This window comes from Onychostoma macrolepis, chromosome 08 (assembly GCF_012432095.1).
Source record: "Onychostoma macrolepis isolate SWU-2019 chromosome 08, ASM1243209v1, whole genome shotgun sequence".
NCBI lineage: Eukaryota > Metazoa > Chordata > Actinopteri > Cypriniformes > Cyprinidae > Onychostoma > Onychostoma macrolepis.
Window position 1 is genome coordinate 3,971,259 of NC_081162.1, and position 24,855 is coordinate 3,996,113.

The 24,855-nt window shown below is 37.0% G+C and overlaps 1 protein-coding gene across 8 annotated transcripts in view; it reads left to right on the top strand.

Annotated features, from left to right (window-relative positions):
- The window catches only part of aak1a (AP2 associated kinase 1a), a 60,383-nt gene that overhangs the window by 31,090 nt on the left and 4,438 nt on the right, over window positions 1-24,855 (top strand). The window contains exons 11-20 of one of the 8 annotated variants that reach the window (XM_058784855.1): window positions 618-787; window positions 1,754-2,119; window positions 3,353-3,546; window positions 4,879-5,057; window positions 5,189-5,275; window positions 9,735-9,836; window positions 10,228-10,296; window positions 12,087-12,242; window positions 18,008-18,124; window positions 19,415-24,141. In XM_058784855.1, the coding sequence (XP_058640838.1) occupies window positions 618-787; window positions 1,754-2,119; window positions 3,353-3,546; window positions 4,879-5,057; window positions 5,189-5,275; window positions 9,735-9,836; window positions 10,228-10,296; window positions 12,087-12,242; window positions 18,008-18,124; window positions 19,415-19,509 (1,535 nt within the window). In that variant the 3' untranslated portion in view covers window positions 19,510-24,141. Of the gene's footprint in view, window positions 1-617; window positions 788-1,753; window positions 2,120-3,352; window positions 3,547-4,878; window positions 5,058-5,188; window positions 5,276-9,734; window positions 9,837-10,227; window positions 10,297-12,086; window positions 12,243-18,007; window positions 18,125-19,414; window positions 24,142-24,855 lie in introns of those variants that run through there. The other 7 variants (XM_058784848.1, XM_058784850.1, XM_058784849.1 and 4 more) reach the window with 7 other exon arrangements.

The window sequence follows — 24,855 nt, forward strand, 5'->3', positions numbered from 1 at the left end:
CAATTAATTCTTTAAAAATCCTACAATGTGATTTTCTGGATTTGTTTTTCTCATTTTGTCGCTCGTAGTTGAGGTATATCTATGATGAAAATTACAGGCCTCTCTCACCTTTTTAAGTGGGAGAACTTGCACAATTGGTGGCTGACTAAATACTTTTTTTGCCCCACTGTATATAGCCATATTCTAATAGCTGTGGACTAGGAATGTTTGACGTATACTGAATATTTATAATGTCCCTTAATGTTTTGTTTTCCAGCAAAATCTATTGAGATAGATTTAACTGTTTTTCCCTGAATTTGACTCTGTATTTATCATTTATGGAGCCCTGCATATGACATACATTGTTAATTACTTCCCTCATTCAAGTTAAATTGTGACCATGATTTAACTTTAATTCAAACAAGGGAATAAATTACAAATTAATAAGTTGAGCAAATTTTTAATTGTGGCCTTGATTTCAGTTTTTTTTCCCCACATGTCATGTGCGGGGCTCTGTAGTCATTGGACTAGTTTCACGACTCTTCCTTGTCTCGTGGTTTGCAAATATGCGAGTGGGGATTTTAGCGGCTTGTTTTTTAATGTTGTGTTTTTGTTCTGTTTTTCCTATTGGTTCACAGGTGTTAACATTGCTTCCCAGCCTGTTTCCCAATCACAGGTTCCTGTCGCTCAGCAACAAGCCACGCCCACTCCAATGCAGGCCACTCCCTCTCCGCCCCAGACCACACCCCAACATGCACAACTTTTTGTGCAGCAGCAAAACACAGCCTTCTTTACTGCTCAACAGCAGGTAACTGCTACATGAACCATTCTGGAAATACTTTTTTAAAAATAGAATTTAGAGTCAACATGAAATAATATTGGACCTTATTTACTTACTTAAAGTGCCCCTATTATGGATTTTTGAAAATTATCTTTCATGCAGTGTGTAACACAGCTCTAAGTGAATGAAAACATCCTGCAAAGTTTTAAATCTAAAAGTGTACCGTGTATAAAGTTACTGTCTCTCAAAAGAAAGAGTCGACTGAATCATTAAAACGAGTCGTTTTTAAAACTAATCCCAAGCAGTTTCATGTTGACGTCAACATGAAACATTAGAATATTGCCCGCCCACTTGTTGCGCGCGCAGACCCAGGAAAACTTGATTTTCGCATTGGTCTGAATGAAAATGCAAATTCATTCTTTGCCACTAGGTGCTGCTTTTGGACGGTTAAAAATAGCGTTTTTCCCGGTAACTGCTGTACACAAAATCAACCAATCACCGCAGATTAGCGTCACGCAAAGGAGGGGTTTGGAAAAATGAATCGTTGAGCGAATCGTTTGGGAGTCGTTGAGCAAATAAGGTGAAAATAAATGCATATAGTAAGAAAATGAAAGTGTTTTTGACCTTGCATGCATGTCAACCTGCTGTTGGGAACTCCCAAAACCAAAATATGAACCTTTCATAACCCATAATAGGGGCACTTTTTAATACATGTCTTACTGTGAACGATAGTCCTCCTTAATCCACTGCAAACTCAGAAGTCTGATTCTGACATTGAACACTCACTTTTTCATGATCCAATCAAATCCAGATAGATGAATACTCTATTTTACATGAATATGTCACATTATGGAAGTAAAATGGGTTGTGATTGATTTTTCATGTGGATTTAAAATACATCACCTGGGAAATGCTATGTGGATTTATAAATGGAAATTTTCATTATGGGTTTCATTATTGTGATTCAGTTGTTGCACCTACCTCCTATTTTAGCAGCAGCACTCAACGCAGACCTCCGTCTTACCTGCACAAATGATTGCATCATCCTCCACCCCTGTTTCTACACAGTCTAAACCTAAGAACAGGGCACCCCCTCCACCCATACACCACCCTCAAACCAACCACCTCACAACATTATCGGCAACCACACAGACAAAAGCCAAAGCAACGGCCCCAGCCCCGCCTACAGAGTCTTCACGTAGTAATAGTATCGATGGTGATATCACTGTGACCGTGTCTGCCCAACCTAAAACCAAAGCTATAGCACCTCCACCCCCCACATCACACGCCTCCACCCTTCCTCCACCCAAAACCACCTCAGCACCATCCGCTGACTCTGAAGTGGACCCAGAGCAGAGGGTAACCCTCCCAACATCTGTGTTTGCTCTGTTAGAGTGATTTCCCTCGCTTTCTAAAGCCTTGATCCTCCTCTTGGTGCTTTGTCTTGCATGTTAAAGGGATAGTTTACTCACAAATGAAAATTAAATAATGACTATCCATTTCTATTCCATTTCTAAGAATTAACATTGTTATGAAATCAGTAGGTGTTGACAGTTACTGTATATTATGCCTGCAAGGCAAGGTGTCATGTACAACACAAGTGGAGGTGTTCTATCTAATAGCCATATTGAATTTTACAGGGATGAAAATGAGGCTGTGTTTTGTCATCTGAACAATTGGCATGTTGTTAAACAACAGTGTTCATTCCTCGTTTTCATTCCTGTCAAAAAATTAAATATGCCGCTACCCTGGTCATGACGCATCTTTAACAACCTCATGTTGTTCCAAAGCTATATCATCTGTGTTGATCTTCCATAAAATACAAAAGGATAATTTGAGCTGAATGCTCACACTGCCAATAAAGTAAAAGTATATTTCAGTTTCAGAAGTCATATGATAGCTTTGTGTGATAAACATGCAAATTTTTAAAATGACATTCTCTGCCCAAGTTTAATTTTATGTCCATATATTTAAATATATGACATTAGTGTATGGTGTTTCACATCCTTTCAGCACAATTCTGTTTGTTCCAATGTGCAAAGTTTGGCTATGCACCAGCACAAAGTGGATTTGAGGGCAATGACAGAGGATGTGATTTTCAATGAATAATGACTTGCGTTTCGGTCTGTTCTTCACCGAAATCCTATGGCTTTATGGTGTTTTGTCATTTTTGTAGCTCAGCAGGAGGTCTATAATCACTTCCATTGTATGGAGACAAGAACCCAGGAAAATATATGAAAAAGAAGATTTTACGGATTTGGAGTGACATGAGGGCGAATAAATTAAAGTTTCTGACAGATAAGATTTTTCTATTAAAATGAATAGAAATGACTTGATTCATCTGACAACAGACATTTCACCTTTCAAACCTTTTAGATATTTTCTCATTTCACAGATCAGCTTTTTTAAACAAGTCATTGAGATATCAGATTTGTCTTTTTTGCATTTGAAGCTCTCTTTCTTCACCTTTAAAAAGCCCACCATCTTTTCTACCGAATGTCTCATTTGGTATATTAGAAATTAAATTCTCTAATAAATATCCTTCAGTTTTCAGTCTTTAATGTTGTCTCTATACCTTTCTTTCTGTAAAAGTCTGTCAGCGGAAGTCGTGGGGTGCATAAAGTCGGCTCCTTGACTCCACCCTCTTCTCCCAAGACCGCCCCAAAAGGAGGCCACAGACGAATTCTGAGCGATGTCACACACAGCACCATATTTGGAGTTCCTGTGAGCAAGTCCACTCAACTGCTTCAAGCTGCTGCTGCAGAGGCCAGCCTCAACAAGTCCAAGTAAATCAAGGAAATACATAATCATTTATAGTTTAGTTTTAACCATTGTCCAGCATTGAGTAAAGATGAAAATAAAGATTGTATTGGAGTAAGATTGGTACTACATCTAGCTAACTGAGTAGCAAAGTGGCAACATTAGGACTATTTAAAGTGTCACATCATGCAAAATAATTTTTTTCTTCAGAATAACATTCTGCTAAATGCAGTGTGCTCGATTTAAACCTTCATTTCCAATATGACGAATCAAATGGAATTAATTCAAGCCACGTTTTTTAACATCTGGATCTTCTGTGCTGAATAGGTCTCAGGTGGTCTAGCTGGCATGCCAGCCTGGCACTCAGCTGGTTTTCCTGAAAAGTGCCCAAAAACCCTTCTAAGGCCAGCCAACATCCCAGACTCGCCAAACTGGCAGTAAACTAAAACTAGAAACCATCTAAGGCTGTTTTAAACTGTTTGTTTTTTTGTACATTTATTTGTGTTGTATCTTGTATTGTTTTATGTATGCGCTATTGGGTCCCCCTTGAAAATGAGATGAAGCATCTCAAGGGGCTTTCCCTTAATAAATTCAAATTCTTTCAGCAGGGTTTCTTCATTATTTTTGGTTTGCTAAAGGTTTAAGGCTTGACACACCAAGCTGACATCAAATAACTTAATGTTGACAAAAACCAGCTGTGTTGTCGCCTGTGTCACATTTGAACACATTGCAAAGGACTAGCCAACAGCCAAAAAGCATGTACGTTTTCAAAATGGAAAAACACAAACTAGGACTGGGTGGGTGCTTGCTTGCTTACATTTTTGAATATGAATCTTGATCAGTTGGTCTTTACTTTCTACATTCCAAACAGCCATGTCTTCATGAAAATATTCACGCATTGGAATGGTGAGATAAATTGAAGGTGTAAAATTAGAAGTTGCGTTGTAACTTATTGCTTGCTTGCTTCCATCACTTTCGTTTTTTTCTTCTTATGCACTGGTTTACTAAGCTGAACAGCCAGTCAGAGTGATCTCTCTTACTGACCACCCATTGGCCATTCAGCATGCTCAATCGGCCAAAAAGCCTCCAATCGTGGTCCAACTAGTGCCATTGTTTTGGAACACACTGCGAAAATGGGTCTGAAAGACACTCAATGATGGCCCGACTTTGGCCAACAGCCAACTGTCAGCTTAGTGTGTCACAGCCTTGGAGTTTTATGCAAAAATCATATTGAAAATGCAAATAGTTTATTTCAAAGATGATAACTCGACACCACTTGCATGCAACATGCTGAGGTCATGTGAGAACACCGAAGTGGAACTTTTTGAAGCATTGCTATTTTCCTCTCTCTGCTGTAGGTCAGCTAGCACCACTCCCTCTGGTTCTCCATGTTCATCACAGCAGAGTGTTTATCAGTCAGGGGAGGCTTCGGGACCCTCGGCTGGGGCCCCAGTGTCCTGGAACCCCTTTGGCGATGACAATTTCTCTAAACTCACAGCGGAAGAGCTTCTCAACAAGGATTTTGCCAAACTGGATGGTAAAACCAATGTTTATATATGAAATCAAGTTTTCCAAGTTGTTTTTAGCACAGTATTTCTTTTTAGTTGCCCAAACAACCCTCTACAGAGAGACTTCAGATATATTGTGTATGTGTGTGTATCTTTGCAGCTAAGACAGCCGAGAGATCCTGCCCTGAAAATCTGATTTCTGGGTTGCAGTCTGTGTCTTCAAATAAAGGCTTTCTCCAGGGAGGAGGTACAGTCTATTTATCTCTCTATCTGTCTCTTTCTATGTCTCTCCCAATGCTTGCTGGGAGTCTGGTAATGCTTAAGACGCAACCGCAATGCACAATTAGCTTTTTTTCCACTTTCAAAGCAATGAATGTTGTAAACTTGTACTGAACCTGGAACAGTTTCAACCAATGCGTGCTGTTGGATTTTCAGGAAGGGGGATAGTCCTTCACATTTTACAGCAAACTCTGGAATGGAATGCCAGTTTTTTCACAATCCATATAATTCCCAATGGATCACGTCCCACCCTGCATTTTTATCTTGAATATCCTGTTTCACCCAGAAACATACCAGAAGTAAAATGGGTTGTGAATGTTGATTCGTGACTTTCAAACACTCTGTCTTTTTCAGTGACTTTAAAAAGCAGTTAATGTACTTGACCTCCTCGAGCCTTCCAGAAATAAAGTAACTTGTGCATCTCACCTGCTGGCAGCCTTGCAATAAGCCTTTCCTCTCCCTATTTATAGAGATAAAGACCGATAGGGCACTCTACTTCCACCGGCTTTCTTGGAAACATCGTGGATAGACACTGATGTCAGTAATCAGATGCAGTTAAAGGGTAAACTTTGATTAAGACTGTTATTGGGTGATTGAGACCTTTTATAGTTTCTCTTCACAGTAATTTGTAAATTCTTTTCGATGAGGCTTTTTCAGTATTGCTCAAAACTAAGGTTAGGGATTTAGACAAACTTTGGTGAGTTTAGCGTCAGTTATGCTACTGACATTAATGAAACATGAAAGGTTGAGAAGAGCTGTGCTATTTCAAAATCAAAATCTCCTAGACTTATATGGGAGGAGGAACCTGAGCCATATTCAGAGACCAGAAGATCATAATGCAGGAGTGTCCTGCTCCCGGAGAGCCCCCTTTCTGCAGAACGAATCTGCTGCGTGGTTGCGTATATATGAACCGGTGTTACATAAGCTAACATACACTTGTCTCATAAAATGTTCAAAAATGTCAATATGTGGGAGAACTGAATTCGGTGTGGAGCACAGACCGCAAGCATACACACACAGAAAGCGCGTCTCACACAGCACACAAGTACTCTTTCGCGTCACATGAATGGAGAATTACACACAAAATGATGTAAAATTGTCCATGTTACGCGAATATTCACGTAAACACAATCGATTACGTCTTAAGTGAATGTAAACCAGTAGGGAGAAAGTGTCATTGTGAAAAACAGCCATTTGTGGGAAAATAAACATTAGAAAAGACATAATTTATGCATTTCAGGTCCTCTTTTTGTATGCCATTTGTGGAAAGTGCCACATGATAAAAGCAATTATATAAACAGCATATTCTACTACACTGTATATACTGCACATTTTGGTACAGCTATGTTCTTTGGAGTGTTATTCTCTCTTTTAGATTTTTAGTTTTATAATTCGTGTGAAAAGTCATTTTTGTTAAAGGGTTAGTTCACCCAAAAATGAAAATTCTGTCATTAATTACTCACCCTTGTGTCGTTCCAAACCCATAAGACCTCCGTTCATCTTCAAAACACAAATTAAGATATTTTTGATGCATCCCGTGAGCTCTCTGACCCTCCCATAGACAGCAAGGATCCTAACACGATCAAGGTCCAGAAACGTAGCGAGGAGATCTTTAAAATAATCCATGTGACGTCAGTGGTTCAACTATAATTTTAATAAGCTACGAGAATACTTTTTATGCGCAAAGAAAACAAAAATAACGACTTTATTCAAGAATTCGTCTCCTCCGCGTCACCCTATAGCTCAATTTTGGAGAGTATCACATACATAAACAACGTATGCACGTGGATTCATTGTTTACGTTCAGATCAAAATGTAAACGGCATAAACAACATAAGCAATATATCCACGTATGGTGCTGCTGACACAGAACAGCATACTTTATTTACGTATGTGATACTCTCCAAAATGGCGCTATAGAGTGACGCAGAGGAGACGAATTGTTGAATAAAGTCGTTATTTTTGTATTCTTTGCGCATAAAAAGTATTCTCGTAGCTTATTAAAATTATGGTTGAACCACTGACGTCACATGGATTATTTTAAAGATCTCCTCGCTACGTTTCTGGACCTTGATCGTGTTAGGATCCTTGCTGTCTATGGGAGGGTCAGAGAGCTCACGGGATGCATCAAAAATATCTCAATTTGTGTTCCGAAGATGAACGGACGTCATAATATTATGGATGTAAAAGGACAAGCCAGTAATGCCTGTGAAGTAATATGTTAGCGTAGCACACAATCTTATACAGCTAGTCAGCTAACTGTGTTCTGTAGCATCTGCGCTATGTTGCTAAAACTATCTTTTGGATCTAATGTAATTATTTCCCACATCCAAGTTCTAGGTTATAATATGCATAAGTCTGAACATTAATCTCTTAATTTTACAATAAGTAGTGAAACTCACCCAAAATAAAGGCTTAAACATCTAAAAATGCACATTTAAGGGGCTCCGCTTTTGGTGAAAGTTTTTAGACAGCTTTCAAAATGGCCGCCAGACAGAGTGAACACATGGAGGGCCATATCTCAGTGTGCAAGGGTCTGACTGACTTGAAATTGTAGGAGGTATATAGTAACACACATATCAGTTGGTTAAGACATCAAGTAGTAATAAATAATTTTTTTCTTTTTATAATCCAATCTCAAAAATGGAAGTGTGCTTAATGGGTACGTGAGCTTGTACGTTTACCCTCTCACACTATACGGTCGGATCGTCGAGCTGCGTCGTGACTGCTCACACTAAACGGGTGAAATAAACACGTGGACCCCGTGACTGTGTAGCCTCCATAACTTCGATCCAAACCACTCGATATGTTGCCATGGTTTTGTTTCTGACATGCCAGAAATTCATCTGACCATCCGATTGCAGTACACTGCACACCAAAACACACACAGCAAAGCTGAAATTCAGTCTTCGACTGAAAAAAAAAAAAAAAAAAAGTTGCAATAGTCAGGATTCGGCTCAAAATTGTATGAAAATTGTACTGTGCACGCCCAGCCTAAAAGAGATGCATGCATGATGATTCTCAGCCGAAAGCAGAGAGAGTGGATTAGCGCTTGGAAGTCTTGCGTAAGCACAGTCTGGTAATCCTCTCTGAATCTGATGACACACCAGATCATGCTGGGTAAATTTAAAGCACAGGTAAACCTTTTGAGAGCCGTGGGGGAATGCATGTGTACTCTAGCTCCATGGTGATCTATGACACGCACACTTTTCCTGACATAATTAGTTGCCATATCTAGGGACCAATTGAGACCAGAACACTTTAGCAACCATCCAGGACACCCTAGAAACTGCATAACAATTATGATTAAAAACTATTCAGAATACCCGAGAAACTGCGTAGCTATGCCCTGGCAACACTCTAGTTGCGTCTGTTTATTCAGAAGCAGTTGAACTTTAAGACTTGAAGAACTTTTTTGACTTCATTCATGTTTAAAGGTTGATGGTTCATTCTCTGCCCTAGTGAAAGGGGGAAAGCGAGCGTTCTGCTGTTCTGTGACCTGAGCACCCCTTCCTCTCCCCATACCCTCATCCCAAAGTCCTCCTTTCTATCGCAAAGACTGTGAGTAAAACTCCAGCACTGTAACAAGTCCGATTCTCAACTGATCCGCATGCTTCTGATTTAATGAAACCGTGACATTTGCACCATTCCGACCGTTTGCCAGTTTAACTAATAGCCTGTCTGGTAGTAGAGTACTTTCTCCTCCTCCAGCTTAAGTTATAACCCTGAGCCTGTGAAATAAAGATTGTCTGTCTAACACAAATAATAGGTTTCTTTCAAACTGTAGTGTGCTACACCTGTGGTCCTCAGAATTCAAGTGCAAGTGTTTTGTCGTTACTGAATGCTCTAGCAGATGTGGTAGGTCATTTGGCAATTCCAGACATGCAAAATGCTCGTACTAGCAATATATAAAGTACATGATGCATACTGAAGAGTGCAAGAAGTATGGTGATACGCCAGTCTGAGAAACTTCCACTTTTCCTTTTGTCTTTTATCCTTCTGACATGTTTGTATTAAAGGATTTATTTATTTTGGGCTGTTCAGTTAAAGTAGGTTGTGCTCTCATATTCCTGCAGGATTCAGAATGGTGAATGCTTATACTAACTCTCTTAACATATATACTTTTTCCTTATGAGCAACACTTTACTTAACATCTCTTTCCTCACTTCCTCTCCTCTGCTTCTCACTGTGTCCTCTTGTCCTTACTATTTCTCTTCTCCTTTCCTTACTGTTTCCTCCTCACTGTCTATTCTCTTCTCCCTACTGTCTTCTTTCCTCTTCTCACTGTCTCCTCTCCCTTATCCTTTCCTCACTGTTTCCTCCTCCCTCTTCACCTCTCTTTACTGACTCCTCTCTTTTTTTTCCTCCTCACTCCTTCTCGCCTCTCTTTCCTTCTCCTCACTGTCTCCTCTTCTCTCATGGAGTAGAGAAGTTGATCGAGGGTTTGAAGTCTCCAGAGCCCTCTTCCTCCCTGATTCTCCCTGACCTTCCCTTGAATGACCCCTTCAGTCCTGCAGACTGTAGTCATGGTAACCAGCGGCTTGTCTTTTTATTGTTGTTTTTTGGCTATAGCCCCACAACCGATACATAGCGTTATTGGTCTCCATTGGTCTTTTAATGTTGATTGTTTTCTCAGTTCAGCTCAGAGTAACACCTGGAAATCCTGGATGTCCCTAATCGTCTCTTTTAATGGCTACTCCTTCTTGTCTGTCCTGTACTTACAACCTCACAGCGGTCTCATCTTTCCACCTGTACAGTTTCTGTAAACTTTGTCTTCATCTGTATATATTTAAGAGATCTGGTTTAGAGAGTGCTATTCCATGCATGGTGTGAATTGATGTCACCATGGCCATCTCTCTCACCTGTACCTTTGCTACACAAAGCATCATATTTGCCCATTTTCTCTTTATATTTCTGCAGCTGGGATGGATTCTCTGATCCCTGGTCTGGATCCTCTACAGACTGATCCTGGGTCAGCTGCACTACCAGGTCAGCAGTTCTGTAAATGTGATTCTATTCTTTATCATACAGCGGCTCACTGAAGCACTGAATCTGCTGACATTGGGCTGGGAAAATCTGCAAGGTGTTCTGAATGACATAATCACTGCCAGTTATGAACCTCCGTAGCAGCACAATAAGTAGGTAGCATGGCTGTTAGAATGAAACAAGCTTCCTGTAAATGCTTATGGTTTTAAACAAACCCTTTACGCTTAAGTATTGCACTTTAGTGCAGACCACTACTGAAGCAGAATGCATTGTCGCATGGTGCTTGATAGATCACAGGTTTGTGATCGCTGAATAAGGCATAGCATGTTATCATTTCATTGAGATTGCTTTGGCACATTTCCTGCTCTTGATTTACTGCATTTTCTATGTGCCAGGAAATACAGCAAATCCTTTATTCACCATAGTGTTTTTAAAAAAGAGAATCAATAACAGCAGTATGTCTGTCCACTGATGAAAACAAGCTGATAGGTTCTGCACAATAAGCACATGACCTCACCTAGAAGTGATATAACTTGTCATCGCTTGTTGATGAGAACATGTGGAGGGGTTTGGTTGAATGATGAGTACTTAATTATGTTGGCAGCAAAAAGATTGAACCAATGGCACATTGTTGGTCACACTAGGGTGATGACGTACAGAATATTTCTTTAAAAGCCACAAAGTGCTGTGTCACTTTTCCTGAAATTGATGCATGCAATCCAAGTTGGACTGTTATTTTGTCTGTTTATATTGTCAGTAGAGCCACCTGGTGACCAAACAGCTAACTACATCCCAGTGTGGATCACCTAACTTCATGAGTTATTATTTTGAGTGCGTCTCTTATTGTGGGCCAGTTGGCTGTACTTAGTAGTTCTTTGTTTAATTTGCATGCATAATTAGAGATTTTCACTGATATCATCGTGGCCCCCAAAAACTATTTTGAAACTTGGTAGCATTCATTTAGTAGCCATTATTTTTGACTGGAATATAAAGGTGTCTTACATTCTTCTTTTTACTGAATAATGGGGAATTTGGTAAAAGTTGGATGAATAAATAAGTAAGGCTGTGGTATGGTCTATGCATGTTTTGCTTGTCTCAGAATGAATGAGTAGCGCTGTTTTGTCTACTACAAATACTCAAGTACTCATAGTCGCACAAACTCAAGGGTCTTCAATACAACCTGTCAACATAAGTCATCAATCATAGGGCACTCAAATTATTGATTTGGAAAAGTTTATGAATGCAACTGATTAGACATCCTTTTTGATTATTAACATTTATTTAAACTTTAAAACAGAATCCACAAAATGGAAAATGGAAAACATAATTTGGGGTAATAAAACATAATTTGGGAAAAAAAAATCAAACAAATTTCGTAGATGTATTGCTCTAAACACACCAACATTTTAGGAGTGTGTGAAATGTTACTAAACTGTTTCTCCACTATGACAGTAGCTGATCTGAAAGATTACTGACCAAAAAATGAAGACTACAGCAGATATATGTTTGTTTTGGCACATTCAGAACAACATCATGTAAAATCACGCTTTCGTAGAGTATTGTGGGCCTTTTTCACTTCTACTGCAGAGCTTCTCTCTTAGTTCTCAGTGCCACTTTCTCCTCATCCTTTCTCCCTTCATATTTCCTTTGCAGTCCCTTTTATGTGTCGCATCTGAACTTTGTGGATGTCTTTTTGTTCATCACTCTCTATTCTCAATATTCTATTTCTCTTGTAACTCATCTTTCTGTTCTCTTTCATTCTCTGTTCTTCACGCTTGCCTTGTGTCCTCCAGAGTCTTTGGTTGGACAGGATTCTCTTTTGGATGGGCTGCTTCTCTCCCACCCCTCCACTGGGGGTCTAATACTGGCCTCATCGCCCTCATCTCTCCCTACACCATCTATGGACCAGTTTACTACTACTGCTTTGAGTAGTGGACAGTTCCACCAGGGTAAGAAACAGATGCACATTCACCTCAGTTGCATGTCGTATATGTAACAAGCCATAGGTTAGAGTTTTGTTGTGTATATTTGGATTATCCACTCATCTGGGGATGTGCAAGGTTGATTTTACACATTGCGTCAAATCACATTTGTGTTTTGTGTCATTCTGAGGCATTTACTCCAGCTCTAAACAGTAGAGCATGGCGCTAAAAACATCAACGTCACGGGTTTAATTTCCAGGGAACTAATACAATGTAAACATTGAATGCAATGCTAGTTGCATAAATAAATGTCTCTGCCAAATGCATAGAGCTTCTATAGTAGACATTAGTGTAAACTCTTCTTCCAAAGCCAGTTAAACTTCTGTCATGACTCAGCAACAGAAAATGTTAAGTATATTTGTTCTTAATGATATTTATTTACAACATTTTGTCTCTACTCCTGAACACATCCAGTTTAATGGAACTGGTGTTTTTCCAGGGTAAAACAAGAATGCATGTACATATTTAAGAAAAATGTTATGCTTGTAAATTAAATTATATTTATATATGAATATAAATATATACATGTAAATACATGTAATTTTTATTTTTTTTAAATATACACAGTACACACACATAATATGTAAACAAAAACTTTTAATTTGGATGCGGTTGACAGCACTATATTGTGTGTATGTATTTATGTATATATAAATACGTACATACACACACACACACACACACACACACACAATATAGTTTACACTAAGTGCAAATAGCTATAGATTCTATTTACACCTAGGATTTTCTGCTATTTATACTACTTATTGCAAATAGTTACAATGATCTGCACCTCAGTATTGTAGTACATTATAAAACAGTATGCAATAATAACATTGAGTGTAAATTATAATTTTAATTCAAATTATTAAATGGATCACTTATGGGGCAATAAATCCCTCCCTAACCCTACCCGATACTTTAAGTTCAACTTTTAGATTATTTCCTTCATTATTATTGAAAATACATGCCATTCCGACGTGATAACTGATTTGAAAAAGTAGGACAAAAAGTTCGGCAGAACGCAGATTCGAACTCGGGTCGATCGCGTCAAAAACGACTTCACCATCTGCGCCACTGGAACTGTTATTGAAAGCTAGTCTTCTGTAATGCTTTGTAATCACACGTTGGTGGGTGGAGTTAGTGTAAATAACCTCTTTGCACTTGTAAATAGACACTCACATTTTTTATTTGTAAACTGATGTTCAGCTGTTCTTTTTAATAGTCAATTTATTTTTGGGTCATAAAATCCCTGTCACCAAACATTGTCACAGGCACGAAGATGCATCTTTCAATTCATCAAGCTGAATGCTTACTAAAAACTGGCAGTCATCATGTTTTCAAGCCATTTCATGTTTCATTTTGACTTGACACAAAGCAGTGATATCTAAGCGGGAGAGTTGCTTACTTATTAGTAGGGGTGTCAACGTTAACGCATGCGATTTAATCAAAAAATTTTTACGGTTTTACCCCAACTTCTTCCCGTCATCGCAGCGCGGAAGGTTATCGCTCATTGTGTGATGAGGGTACAGCGAACCAGTGTTGCCAGGGCAGCAGCACAAGTGGGCTGTTTTGAAAATACAGTCGCGGGAAAAAATTACAGAGCCGTGGGTTGCGGTTTTTGGGGCTACTTTTATAATGTACCACGACTGCCCAAAGTGTATATAGACAAATAAAAATTAAAATAGATCCTTTTACTAATGTGTATTATACTTGGAATGTGTCCCTGGCAACTTAAGAACGGAGAGGCGGTTGTAACATCAAACAACGTGAGTTTCAGCAGAGCATACATGTTATGGCTTTTACACAGCAGAAATAAACAGCCACTGTAGATTATATTAGATAAGAAACACATGATTAAGATAGATATGGTCTGTATGTGATTTTCTTGAGTTGAATGTGTACATTTGAAATGCTAATTTGTGCAGCGATATAAAAGGCTATACATAGCATATTTTAACAACAGTAAACGACCAAATTCCACATGTGATCGTAAAAGGAAGTTATTACAAACCCTCGATGGTAGTTTGAAGGGAGTTCTGAGTAAAAGTGTACTATTAATCTCATAAATTGTCTTATGTAGCATAATGCTAATGTTAGCTCTAATGCACCTGCAGAACAGGTCCAGTTCTTCTTCATAATGCATTTTGTCATAATACTTCATGTAAGGTCGCAAGAAATGTTTTTTTTTTTTTGTATTTATTTAGAAATACTTTTGATAATAGTTGGGTAAATGTATACTGGGATTGAAGCGATGTGGCTTGGTAAACGTTTTATCGCCAGTTTAAAGGTTGATTTATGGCTGAATAAAAATAAAAGAATAATAAGGATTATGTCTCATACCTGGCGGAAGTGTGAAAGGTTCTGTTTCCCTAAACTAGTTTGTCATACATTTGTTTTTCAACACATTTACAGGTAAATCCTAGTATTTTAAAATTGCGATTAATCGCAGTCCATGACTGTGATTAACGCGATTAATTTTTTTTAATCGATTGACAGCACTACTTATTAGTCAATCGCCATAATTTTCTTCATTCAGACCGAGAGCTCGCACGAAAACAAGAGGCGGGATTTATCGCAAGAACCAATCATATCCGATCATGTCCAATTATAGCGCGATGGAGGCATTGCCCCCTTTCACGTGACTTTCCCCAATTCATCTCAATGAGCCTCGAAAAGTCACGGCACGCTAAGGGGTCTCTGTAGAAAGTCAATGGACCGAAGGTAGACATGCCTCCACTGTAAATTTACCTGCGGGTGTCGCTGTTGGACAGTTACTTTATAAAAACGAATGACTTTTAGACTTTTAATATCATATTTAGTCATATTGCGCTGTTTTATTTTTGTAATATCGATTATTTTCTCATCCAGTTTTGAGGAGAGGAGACACTGCCTCCCTTGCCTCCTCGGAGGAAATGACCCTGATATATACAACCCGAATTCCGGAAATGTTGGGACGTTTTTTAAATTTGAATAAATGAAAACGAAAAGAATTTCAAATCACATGAGCCAATATTTTATTCACAATAATATAGATGACATAGATGACATGACATAAATGTTTAAACAGAAATTTTACTCATTGAGCTCATTTAAAATTTGATGCCTGCTATAGGTCTCAAAATAGTTGGGACGGGGGCATGTTTACCATGGTGTAGAATCTACTCTTCTTTTCAAAACAGTTTGAAGACGTCGGGGCATCGAGGTTATGAGTTTCTGGAGTTTTGGTGTTGGAATTTGGTCCCGTTCTTGCCTGATATACGTCTTTGACGTATTTTTCATTTAATGATGCGCCAAATGTTCTCTATAGGTGAAAGACCTGGACTGCAGGCAGACCAATTCAGCACCCAGACTCTTCTACTACGAAGCCATGCTGTTGTAATAGCTGCAGTATGTGGTTTTGCATTGTCCTACTGAAATACACGTCGTCTGGAGGGGAGCATATGTTGCTCTATAACCTTTATATACCTTTCAGCATTCATAGTGCCTTCTAAAACATGCAAGCTGCCCATACCGTATGCACTTATGCACCCCCATACCATCAGAGATGCTGGCTTTTAAACTGAACGCTGATAACACGCTGGAAGGTTTCCCTCCTCTTTAGCCCGGAGGACACGGCGTCGGTTATTTCCAACAAGAAACATGAGCCTTGGCCCACAGGACACGACAGCGCATCTGGACCATGTTCACATATGGCTTCCTTTTTGCATGATAGCTCTTTAGTTGGCATCTGCAGATGGCACGGCGGACTGTGTTTTTACCGACAGTGGTTTCTGGAAGTATTCCTGGGCCCATTTAGTAATGTCAATGACAGAATCATGCCGATGAGTGATGCAGTGTCGTCTGAGGGCCCAAAGACCACGGGCATCCAACAAAGGTCTTCGGCCTTGTCCCTTACGCACAGAGATTTCTCCAGTTTCTCTGAATCTGTTGATGATGCTATGCACTGTAGATGATGAGATTTGACGTTGAGGAACGTTGTTTTTCAAATATTCCACAATCTTTTTACGCACTCTTTCACAGATTGGAGAGCCTCCGCCCCATCTTTACTTCTGAGAGACTCAGCCTCTCTAAGACATCCCTTTTATAGCTAATCATGTTACAGACCTGATGTAAATTAACTTAATTAGTTGCTAGATGTTCTCCCAGCTGAATCTTTTCAAAATTTCTTGCTTTTTCAGCCCTTTGTTGCCCCGTGCCAACTTTTTTTAGACCTGTAGCAGGCATCAAATTCGAAATGAGCTCATTTAGTGGATAAAAGTATAAAATTTCTCAGTTTACACATTTGTTATCTATGTTCTATTGTGAATAAAATATTGGCTCATGTGATTTGAAAGTCTTTTAGTTTTCATTTTATTCAAATTTAAAAAAGCACCAACATTTCCGGAATTCAGGTTGTATATATTAAGTGCTGCCAAATGATTAAACTCAATTAATCGCATCCAAAATAAAAGTTTTTGTTTACATAATATATGTTTGTGTACTGTGTATATTTATGTATATACAAATATACACACAGCATATATTTTGAAAATATTTACATGTATTTACATCTATATTTACAGGTGCATCTCAATAAATTAGAATGTCATGGAAAAGTTCATTTATTTCAGTAATAACAAACTGATCACCTCCATGCCACGCCGAATTGAGGCAGTAATTAAAGCAAAAGGAGCCCCTACCAAGTATTGAGTACATATACAGTAAATTAACATACTTTCCAGAAGGCCAACAATTCACTAAAAATGTTTTTTTTATTGGTCTTATGAAGTATTCTAATTTGTTGAGATTTTTTGTTAAATGTGAGCCAAAATCATCACAATTAAAAGAACCAAAGACTTAAACTACTTCAGTCTGTGTGCATTGAATTTATTTAATATACGAGTTTCACAATTTGAGTTGAATTACTGAAATAAATGAACTTTTCCACGACATTCTAATTTATTGAGATGCACCTGTATATTCATATAATTTGTTACATATAAATATATTTAATGTATAAACACAAAATTTTTCTTAAATATATACATGAATGTGTGTGTATTTATATAAACATAATAAATATACACAGTACACACACACATACTATGTAAATAAAAACTTTTTTTTGGATGAAATTAATCACATTTAATCATTTGACAGCACTAATATAGGCATTTCTACGGCTACTTATAGCCTGAAAGTTACCTTCATTTTTGGAAACGAAAGCTGAGTAAATATACTTACTTGCCCTTAAACATAACTGGGCATGTCACATAACCTGCTTTCTGGAATACCCCCCTGACCAGCAACATCAAACATAGAAATTAGAGCATTTCATGTTTTAATGTACAGATAGTGTAGCATGATTTTCAACCAGTGAGAATTCAAATGGGTTTCAAAACACAGCAGCTGAAATAGAAACCAGTTTTAATCAGCTTGTGAAATAGAAACCAATTTTAATCAAGAAAAGGTTTTAGGTTTTGAGCAAATAAATGAAATTAGCCAACATGCTGAGTCAAATGGTGATGATGGTTTGTGCTCTGTGCTCAGAATAGGCCTTGACAAATGAAGCACTCCATATTTCTGAAAGTCTCTTGATGCTCATTTAGGACATTACTTACATTACCCACCTGCTCCTGCTTATCTATACTCGTCACTCTCTTTTCCCCCTCTCTCAAACTTTCTTCCTAATCTCTTTCTATTTTGTTTTCTCTCTGCCGGTCTGCTGTGGCACTAACCTCTTCCTGCAGTCTCTGATGCAGCTCACCAGGCTCTCTCAGGCTTCCAGTCCTCTGAGACTGGGGACCAAAGCTCCGATAACCAGTTTGACCCAATTCCAGTGCTTATCTCCAAAAGCTCCAGCCAAGGTAAGGGAGTTGAGATAACAGCAAAAGTTTCTGGAAGAGAGCACATGCATCTAATTTACCCCGAAGTGTAGAAGTACGGTTGCAAACTTATCAAACAGAAAGTGGTTTTGCACTGTTAGACACTGGCGTCTTTGCCGTTATTAAACCTGGATTGGAGTAGTGAAACAGAATAGGAAACACTTTTTTGCATCAAAAACTGTCTTCATTCTGTCTTATGAAAAACATGTCTGGATCATATTTCACCCCAAAATCAAAAGAAGAAAAAAAGGCAATTATGTTTTGCATTGTGACTTTTTTATTTTGGCATTCATAGTGGGGGGCTTTTGTTTTGTATTTTGGTGTAGTGATCTTTTTACCCATTATTGTCAGTGGTTATTCTCATTAAAAAATACTGATAAAATAATTTGAACATGAATTAATATATTTTTATTTATATATTTATTGTATGTACAGTTTGAGGTCAAGAAGAGTTGTTTTTTTTTTTTTTTTTAAATAAAGTAATACTTTTAATCAGCAAAGATACATTAAATTGATCAAAAGTGGCAGTTGAAAAAAAAAAAAAAAATATATATATATATATATATATATATATATGTTACAGAAGGTTTTGATTTCAGATGTGATGCTGTTCTGTTTAGCTTTCTATTCCTCAAAAATCCTGAAAAAAAAGAAGAATTTCAAAAACATGAAAAAATCTTACTGTCCCCAAACTTTTGACAGTAGTGTAATGAGTTTGAGGGAAAATGTGCCTAACTGTCAAAAAAACAAACAAACAAACTAAAATTGGCTTGAATTTGTTTCTTCATGCAAAATATAATAGCTTATATCTTTTGATTTTGGGTTGAAATACGACTTGGCTTTTTATCCATAAAATATTCAAGTAAGTGGGAGTCATGCACAATAAAAATAATACATTAAATTAAAATGTGAACTATGAGTAGCATTACAGCAAACATGATTCACCCTTAAGACTTGGGGCTTTTGTTTTTCTTTCTTGCCATGCTCTTTAAAATATTCCGCTATTCCCACACATAATCCTTACTTTGATGCTGTTCTGTTATCTTTTAGCGTTTTATGCTTTCTCTTTCCTGCTATTCATCTGGTTTTTGCTTTTTCTCTTTCCTCTTTTCTTTTCTCACCCCTCATCCCTCACTCACCCTCCGTCAACATCTTCTTTTCATCCTCATTCTTTCTCACACTTCTCGTTTCTCACCTCTTTTCCTTTCTCTTTTTCTCTCTCTCTCTCTCTCTCCTCACTCTTTCTCTTTTCCTCTTTCCGGCATGTTCTAGGTGGTCACTCGCGCAGCAACAGTGGCAGTTCTGAGACCAGTCTGCCCTCGCTGGCACGCTCCCTTCTGCTGGTGGACCAACTCATCGACTTGTAGAGGAAACAGAGAGAGGCAGATGAATAGAGAGACAGGGAGAGGGCAGCGTGCAATTCTTACAAATATAGCGAGAGCTTAAAAACCTCAATCTGAAGTAGTCCCATGAACCCTGTCCACCCTTGCGCACATTTCCCTTTGACATTCTTTTCACATTTGCTGTATGTCTCTCTTCTGCTGATCCATAAACATTCTCATCACTCTATCATTGATTTATGCTTCATGCTTCAGGATGTCAAAACATGGCAACCAGTGATTATTTATGTCAACTTCCGAAATATGCGGCTCAGCTAGGAGTGATATCAAGCCGAAAGTCAAATTCAATTGATTACGGTTCTTTAAAGACGACATGAAATTCTTTATCTTCGATCATGTGGCGTTTCAAAATAAAACTGACTGTTCAATGAGAAGTAATGCAGGAATGGATTTGATTTAAACCACTTCAGTTCAAAAGTTTGAGGTTGGTAAGATATTTGAATGTTTTCGAAAGAAGTCTGATGTTCACCAAGGCTACATTCGTTTGATAAAAATAAAGTAAAAACAGCAGTATTGTGAAATATTATTATGGTAAAGTAGAATTTTCAGCATAATTTCTCCAGTCTTGAGGGTCAAATGATCCTGCAGAAATGTTTTAATATGCTGGTTTGCTGCTCAAGAAACCGATTTATTGTAATCGATATTGAAAACAGAAACTCCCCCGACGCAGTCAAAATCAGCATATACCTTTTGTATTCACGAGTCAGTTTTGATCTAGTAGAATTTAAGCTCATAAATCATTTATAATTTAATGTCTTTCAAATAAACCTATATTGCATTTGATTAATAACATCTTAGCAACACGTGAATGTGCAAAGATGTAAACTTTTTTAAAAAAAAGTTAACGTGGTATTACCATGTTGTTACCACATTTATGTCAGATTTGTTGTTTAAAGAAATTCAAGCGATTCAAAAATGTATCAATATTTGTGAGATGTTATTTGTTTAGGATTACTTAGATGAATCGAAAGTTCAACAAACAATTTGTTTGAAATATAATTTTTTGTTACATAAATTTCTATACTGTCACTTTTGATAAATTAATTGCATTGTATTGATCACTTAAAAAAGAAAATAAAAAAATCTTACTGACCCCAAACTTTTGAATGAAACTGCAAACTTTTGTTAGGTGCATTGTTGGTATCAAACCACAGTACTCAAAAAGCTGATAGCTTCCTTAAAATGCCTGTGCCAATAAAACAGAAATGGAGCCTAGCTAGAAGTGTTAGCGTTCACATACTTGTATGTGTTGGTCCTTAAAAGTCGTAAAGTAAAAATTTTCCCACCCACATTATTAGATTTAGTTTATCCTGCAAAGTAGACGTCACCACCAGTCAAACATTTGAACACCCGTCGAGGTGTTTTCCTTTGCAGTTGTTAGAATCTGTCACTGCTGTATTCATTATTTTGTTCCTCTGTGATGTTCTTTCATCCCATCATTTATTTTTTCAGTCATTCTCTCTCTTCTGCTTTATTCATTTCTTCCTTAACTTGTTCATTTATACCCCATGCTTCTTTTTTCTTTGCTCTTTGCTATGCCTGACAATTATTGTGCTCTGTGCTACCCCCATAGTATACATTTAATATTTATAATTTCAATCCAGTTATGCAAAGACACATAAAGGGTAAATGCACTATGTAGATGAAGCAAAAACATCCATCATATCGAGGGTAAATTAGGCTGTGATTGTACAGATTCTCAGTTTGTACATTCATTCTCTACAAATGTATTATCCTCGAGATAAATGTAATATGATAAAGAATATTTATCTGTATGTTAGAGCACAAAGTTCTGTCAGTTGGATTTTCTTGTGTCACGTTCTGCCTGTGTTTCTGCTCTGGGCCTGTCACGTGAAGGCTGTTTTGGATAAACTTGAATATACAGATAGCGACTATCAGAGTTCTGCAGTTTTGAAAAGATTCAGTGTTCAATAACATTTCTTCTATCAAGCTTGAAATGATAAATGTAAATTTAAGGCATTATTTATTTTTAGCCATTACCTCCTCGAATACGAACCTCTATTTTGAATCTTAACCTCTTAAGATTTCAATTTAAAATAGATGTGTGTTTGTAAGTTTTCTAAATTAACTGTGTTTAGACTGAGCCTATGACGGACTGCTCTTCCTGAGGTCTCGTCTACTATGTGACGTTTACCAAAAATAAGAGATTCAAATAAAACAATGAATCATTCTTGAGTTACTGCCGGAAAATAACTAGTTGTCGACCAAACTGTGTTATTCAACAGGCAATACAGATTTTTGGGAAAGTTGTGTTTTGCTGGCTTGGAAAAGTCATGGATATTGCAGCAATGAATATCATTTCTTCTAGTTATGTCTAACTTCATCTATTTTGAGTAATGCGATTCTGATTTGTAAGTGACTTGTTCAATTGAATCAGTTGTTTTGTGTTCAAACTGGTTCACAACTGGAGTGTGTTTCCCAAAAGCATCGTTAGCCAACTATGGCTGCTAGTTAACGGTTTCCTGAAACGTACTGTAGTTCCAAAAAATATTCTTTGCATTGTAAATTTTTGTAGTTGCAACTACAGCTCTTGACCTATGGGTAGAAGCATGAATGAATAAATCATCAAATAAAGCAAAACAGGAAACAATAATAGTCATCAGGTGCCACGTTCGTTATGGCGGTATTTCTGAGAAAATTACGAAGTGGAGAAAACTGCTGACCGAGTAGCAGCATGTATTAGAATAAAGCGTGCACCAATTAGATACTGCATGTAAATGTGATTAAAAAAATTAATGGCTTTCTGTTGTTTTGTGTAAATTAACTATAATAAAACGACACTAATTGAATCAATTAATTAGCATAAGTTATTACTGTGCATGACGTCATTAACGACAGTCCTATACTGTATGGTTCAAACGACAGAGGTGCGAACATGTTACTACTGTTTTAGGAAACAGTTGCAACTAGCTAGTTAATTTCTCCAACGATGTATCGTACTGTGGTAGTAAATCCGCAAATTCTGATGTTTTGTGGGAAACGCACCCCTGAGATAATTTGCTCTCATCAATCAATTTTTACTAGTGCTGTCAAACAATTAATCGCGATTAATCGCATCCAAAATAAAAGTTACATGTGTGTGTACTGTGTATATTTATTATGTGTGTATATATAAATACAAACACATGTATGTATATATTTAAGAAACATTTAATGTTTATATATAATATTATTATTATAAAATATAATAATATAAATATAGTAATGTGTGTATATAGATGTAAATATTTTCAAAATATATACTGTATTTGTGTATATTTATATATACATAATATATGTATGTGTACTGTGTTTATTTATTATGTAAACAAAAACTTTTATTTTGGATGCGATTAATCGCGATTAATCGTTTGACAGCACTAATTTTTTAGTAATCACAAATGATTTGATATTAATACCTATAATCCTATAATACAATCTAATGACAAAATTAAACATAAAATATTGTAAATTCCTGAAATTAAACCTATTTTACTCCACATGCACTCAAAAATAAAAAGCTGACAACAGCAATAGCTTATTATCCTTCAAATTAACTTTTTTGTTAATCGGCTGAGCGGGTATAGTTATCGGCTTATGTCGAATATTTCAAAATGGTGAAATATTGCCTTTATATATCAGTCTATCACTATTCTAAAGCTGATGTTACATTGCTGTGTAGACAGCAGGTGTCCGACATGTCGACTCTTGACGAATCTCTGCAAAGACACATTTATCATCACATATCAAATATAAAACCATATAGAGCTCGATATAAGAAAATATGTCTTTCTGTACTATATGTACTGTATGATGTTTGGATTTTCATAATTAGATGTGTGGAAGCTGTAATAAAACAGAATCATTTCTTTTGCGATGTAACTGCTTATAGAGTATACATTAATGTTTTTTATTAAATGCTAAGAGCATTGTTTTATTTTGAGTCATTGTTTTGTTTGAAGCTTGTGCAAATGTTGCATCGGTAGAACATTGTTCTGTAATATTACTACCCTATCTCATGAGAAAATATAACTATTTTACGAGCTGCCGATTTTGTATGAATTTGTACCTGTCGTAAACATGCAATTTTTCGAAAAAATCATGTGCGTGAGGGTCCACCCAAAATCTAACCATCAGTGGGACATAAGCAAATTGTTAGAAAATGTACAAATGAGATTGTACAAATTCATACAAATTAGCCACCATTTCATAGTTATGAATTGTCATGAGATTGAAAGTTTTTGTGTTATCGAATCCTTAATTTCTTTTTTTCTATTTCCTCTTCCTCCCTTTGCTTGTTTTAATGTGGCTGACCTATGCAATCTGACTGTAGTGCTCGTGTTACTCTTAGATATGCACTTAGCGCTGTGGCTAAGTAGTCTGACGTCTGTCTTGTGTTGTAGTGTGTATTAGAGCCCATGTCAGGAGAAAATTATGACGACAACAACAACAACAACGAAAAAAGTCTTATCTATACTGGAATGCCATGGTTGTATCCAATTTTCCGTATGTTATCGAGCGCCGAATTCTGTGTTTTTATGCGACAATGAAAATTCTGAAAAGAAGGATATTAAATAAAAGTGTAGATGGGAACAGATAGTTGTGTCCTAGTCTGTGTTGTATGTGCCACATTCAAATGCAGTGACTTCCATTACACTACAGCTCAAAATTTGGGGTCAGTTGGATTAAAAAATAAATAAATAAAAAATGATAAATGAATACTTTTATTGGGCAGGGATGCATTAATTTGATCAAAAGTGACAGTAAAGACATTTAATTTCACTTTTTATCCAAGTCTTTTGAAACAAATGTTTCAAATGTTTTCAACATTGATAATAATCAGAAATGTTTCTTGAGCAGCCAATCAGCATATTAGAATGATTTCTGAAGGATCATGTGACACTGAAGACTGGAGTAGGCCTAATGATGCTGAAAATTCAGCTTTACATCACAGGAATAAATTACGTTTATACATATATTAAAATACAAAGTTGTTGTTTCAAATTGTAATATTTCACAATATTACTGTTTTTACTGTATTTTTAATCAAATAAATTCAGTCCTGGTGAGCATAAGAGACTTTTTTTAAAAGCATCTTTTTAAAAACAAACAACAATCTTACTGACTGCGTAAACTTTTGAACGTTAGTGTATATTGCACATTTCTAACAGCTCACTGACATATTAATAGACTCCTGAATTGTGACTTCGGTGAATAATGTGTTGGCAGTTTGGAGGAGACTTTATGGGCAATAAAATGGTAATGATTTTCAATTTATCATGCACAAGTAGGTAGGTGTTCATGCTGGGATAG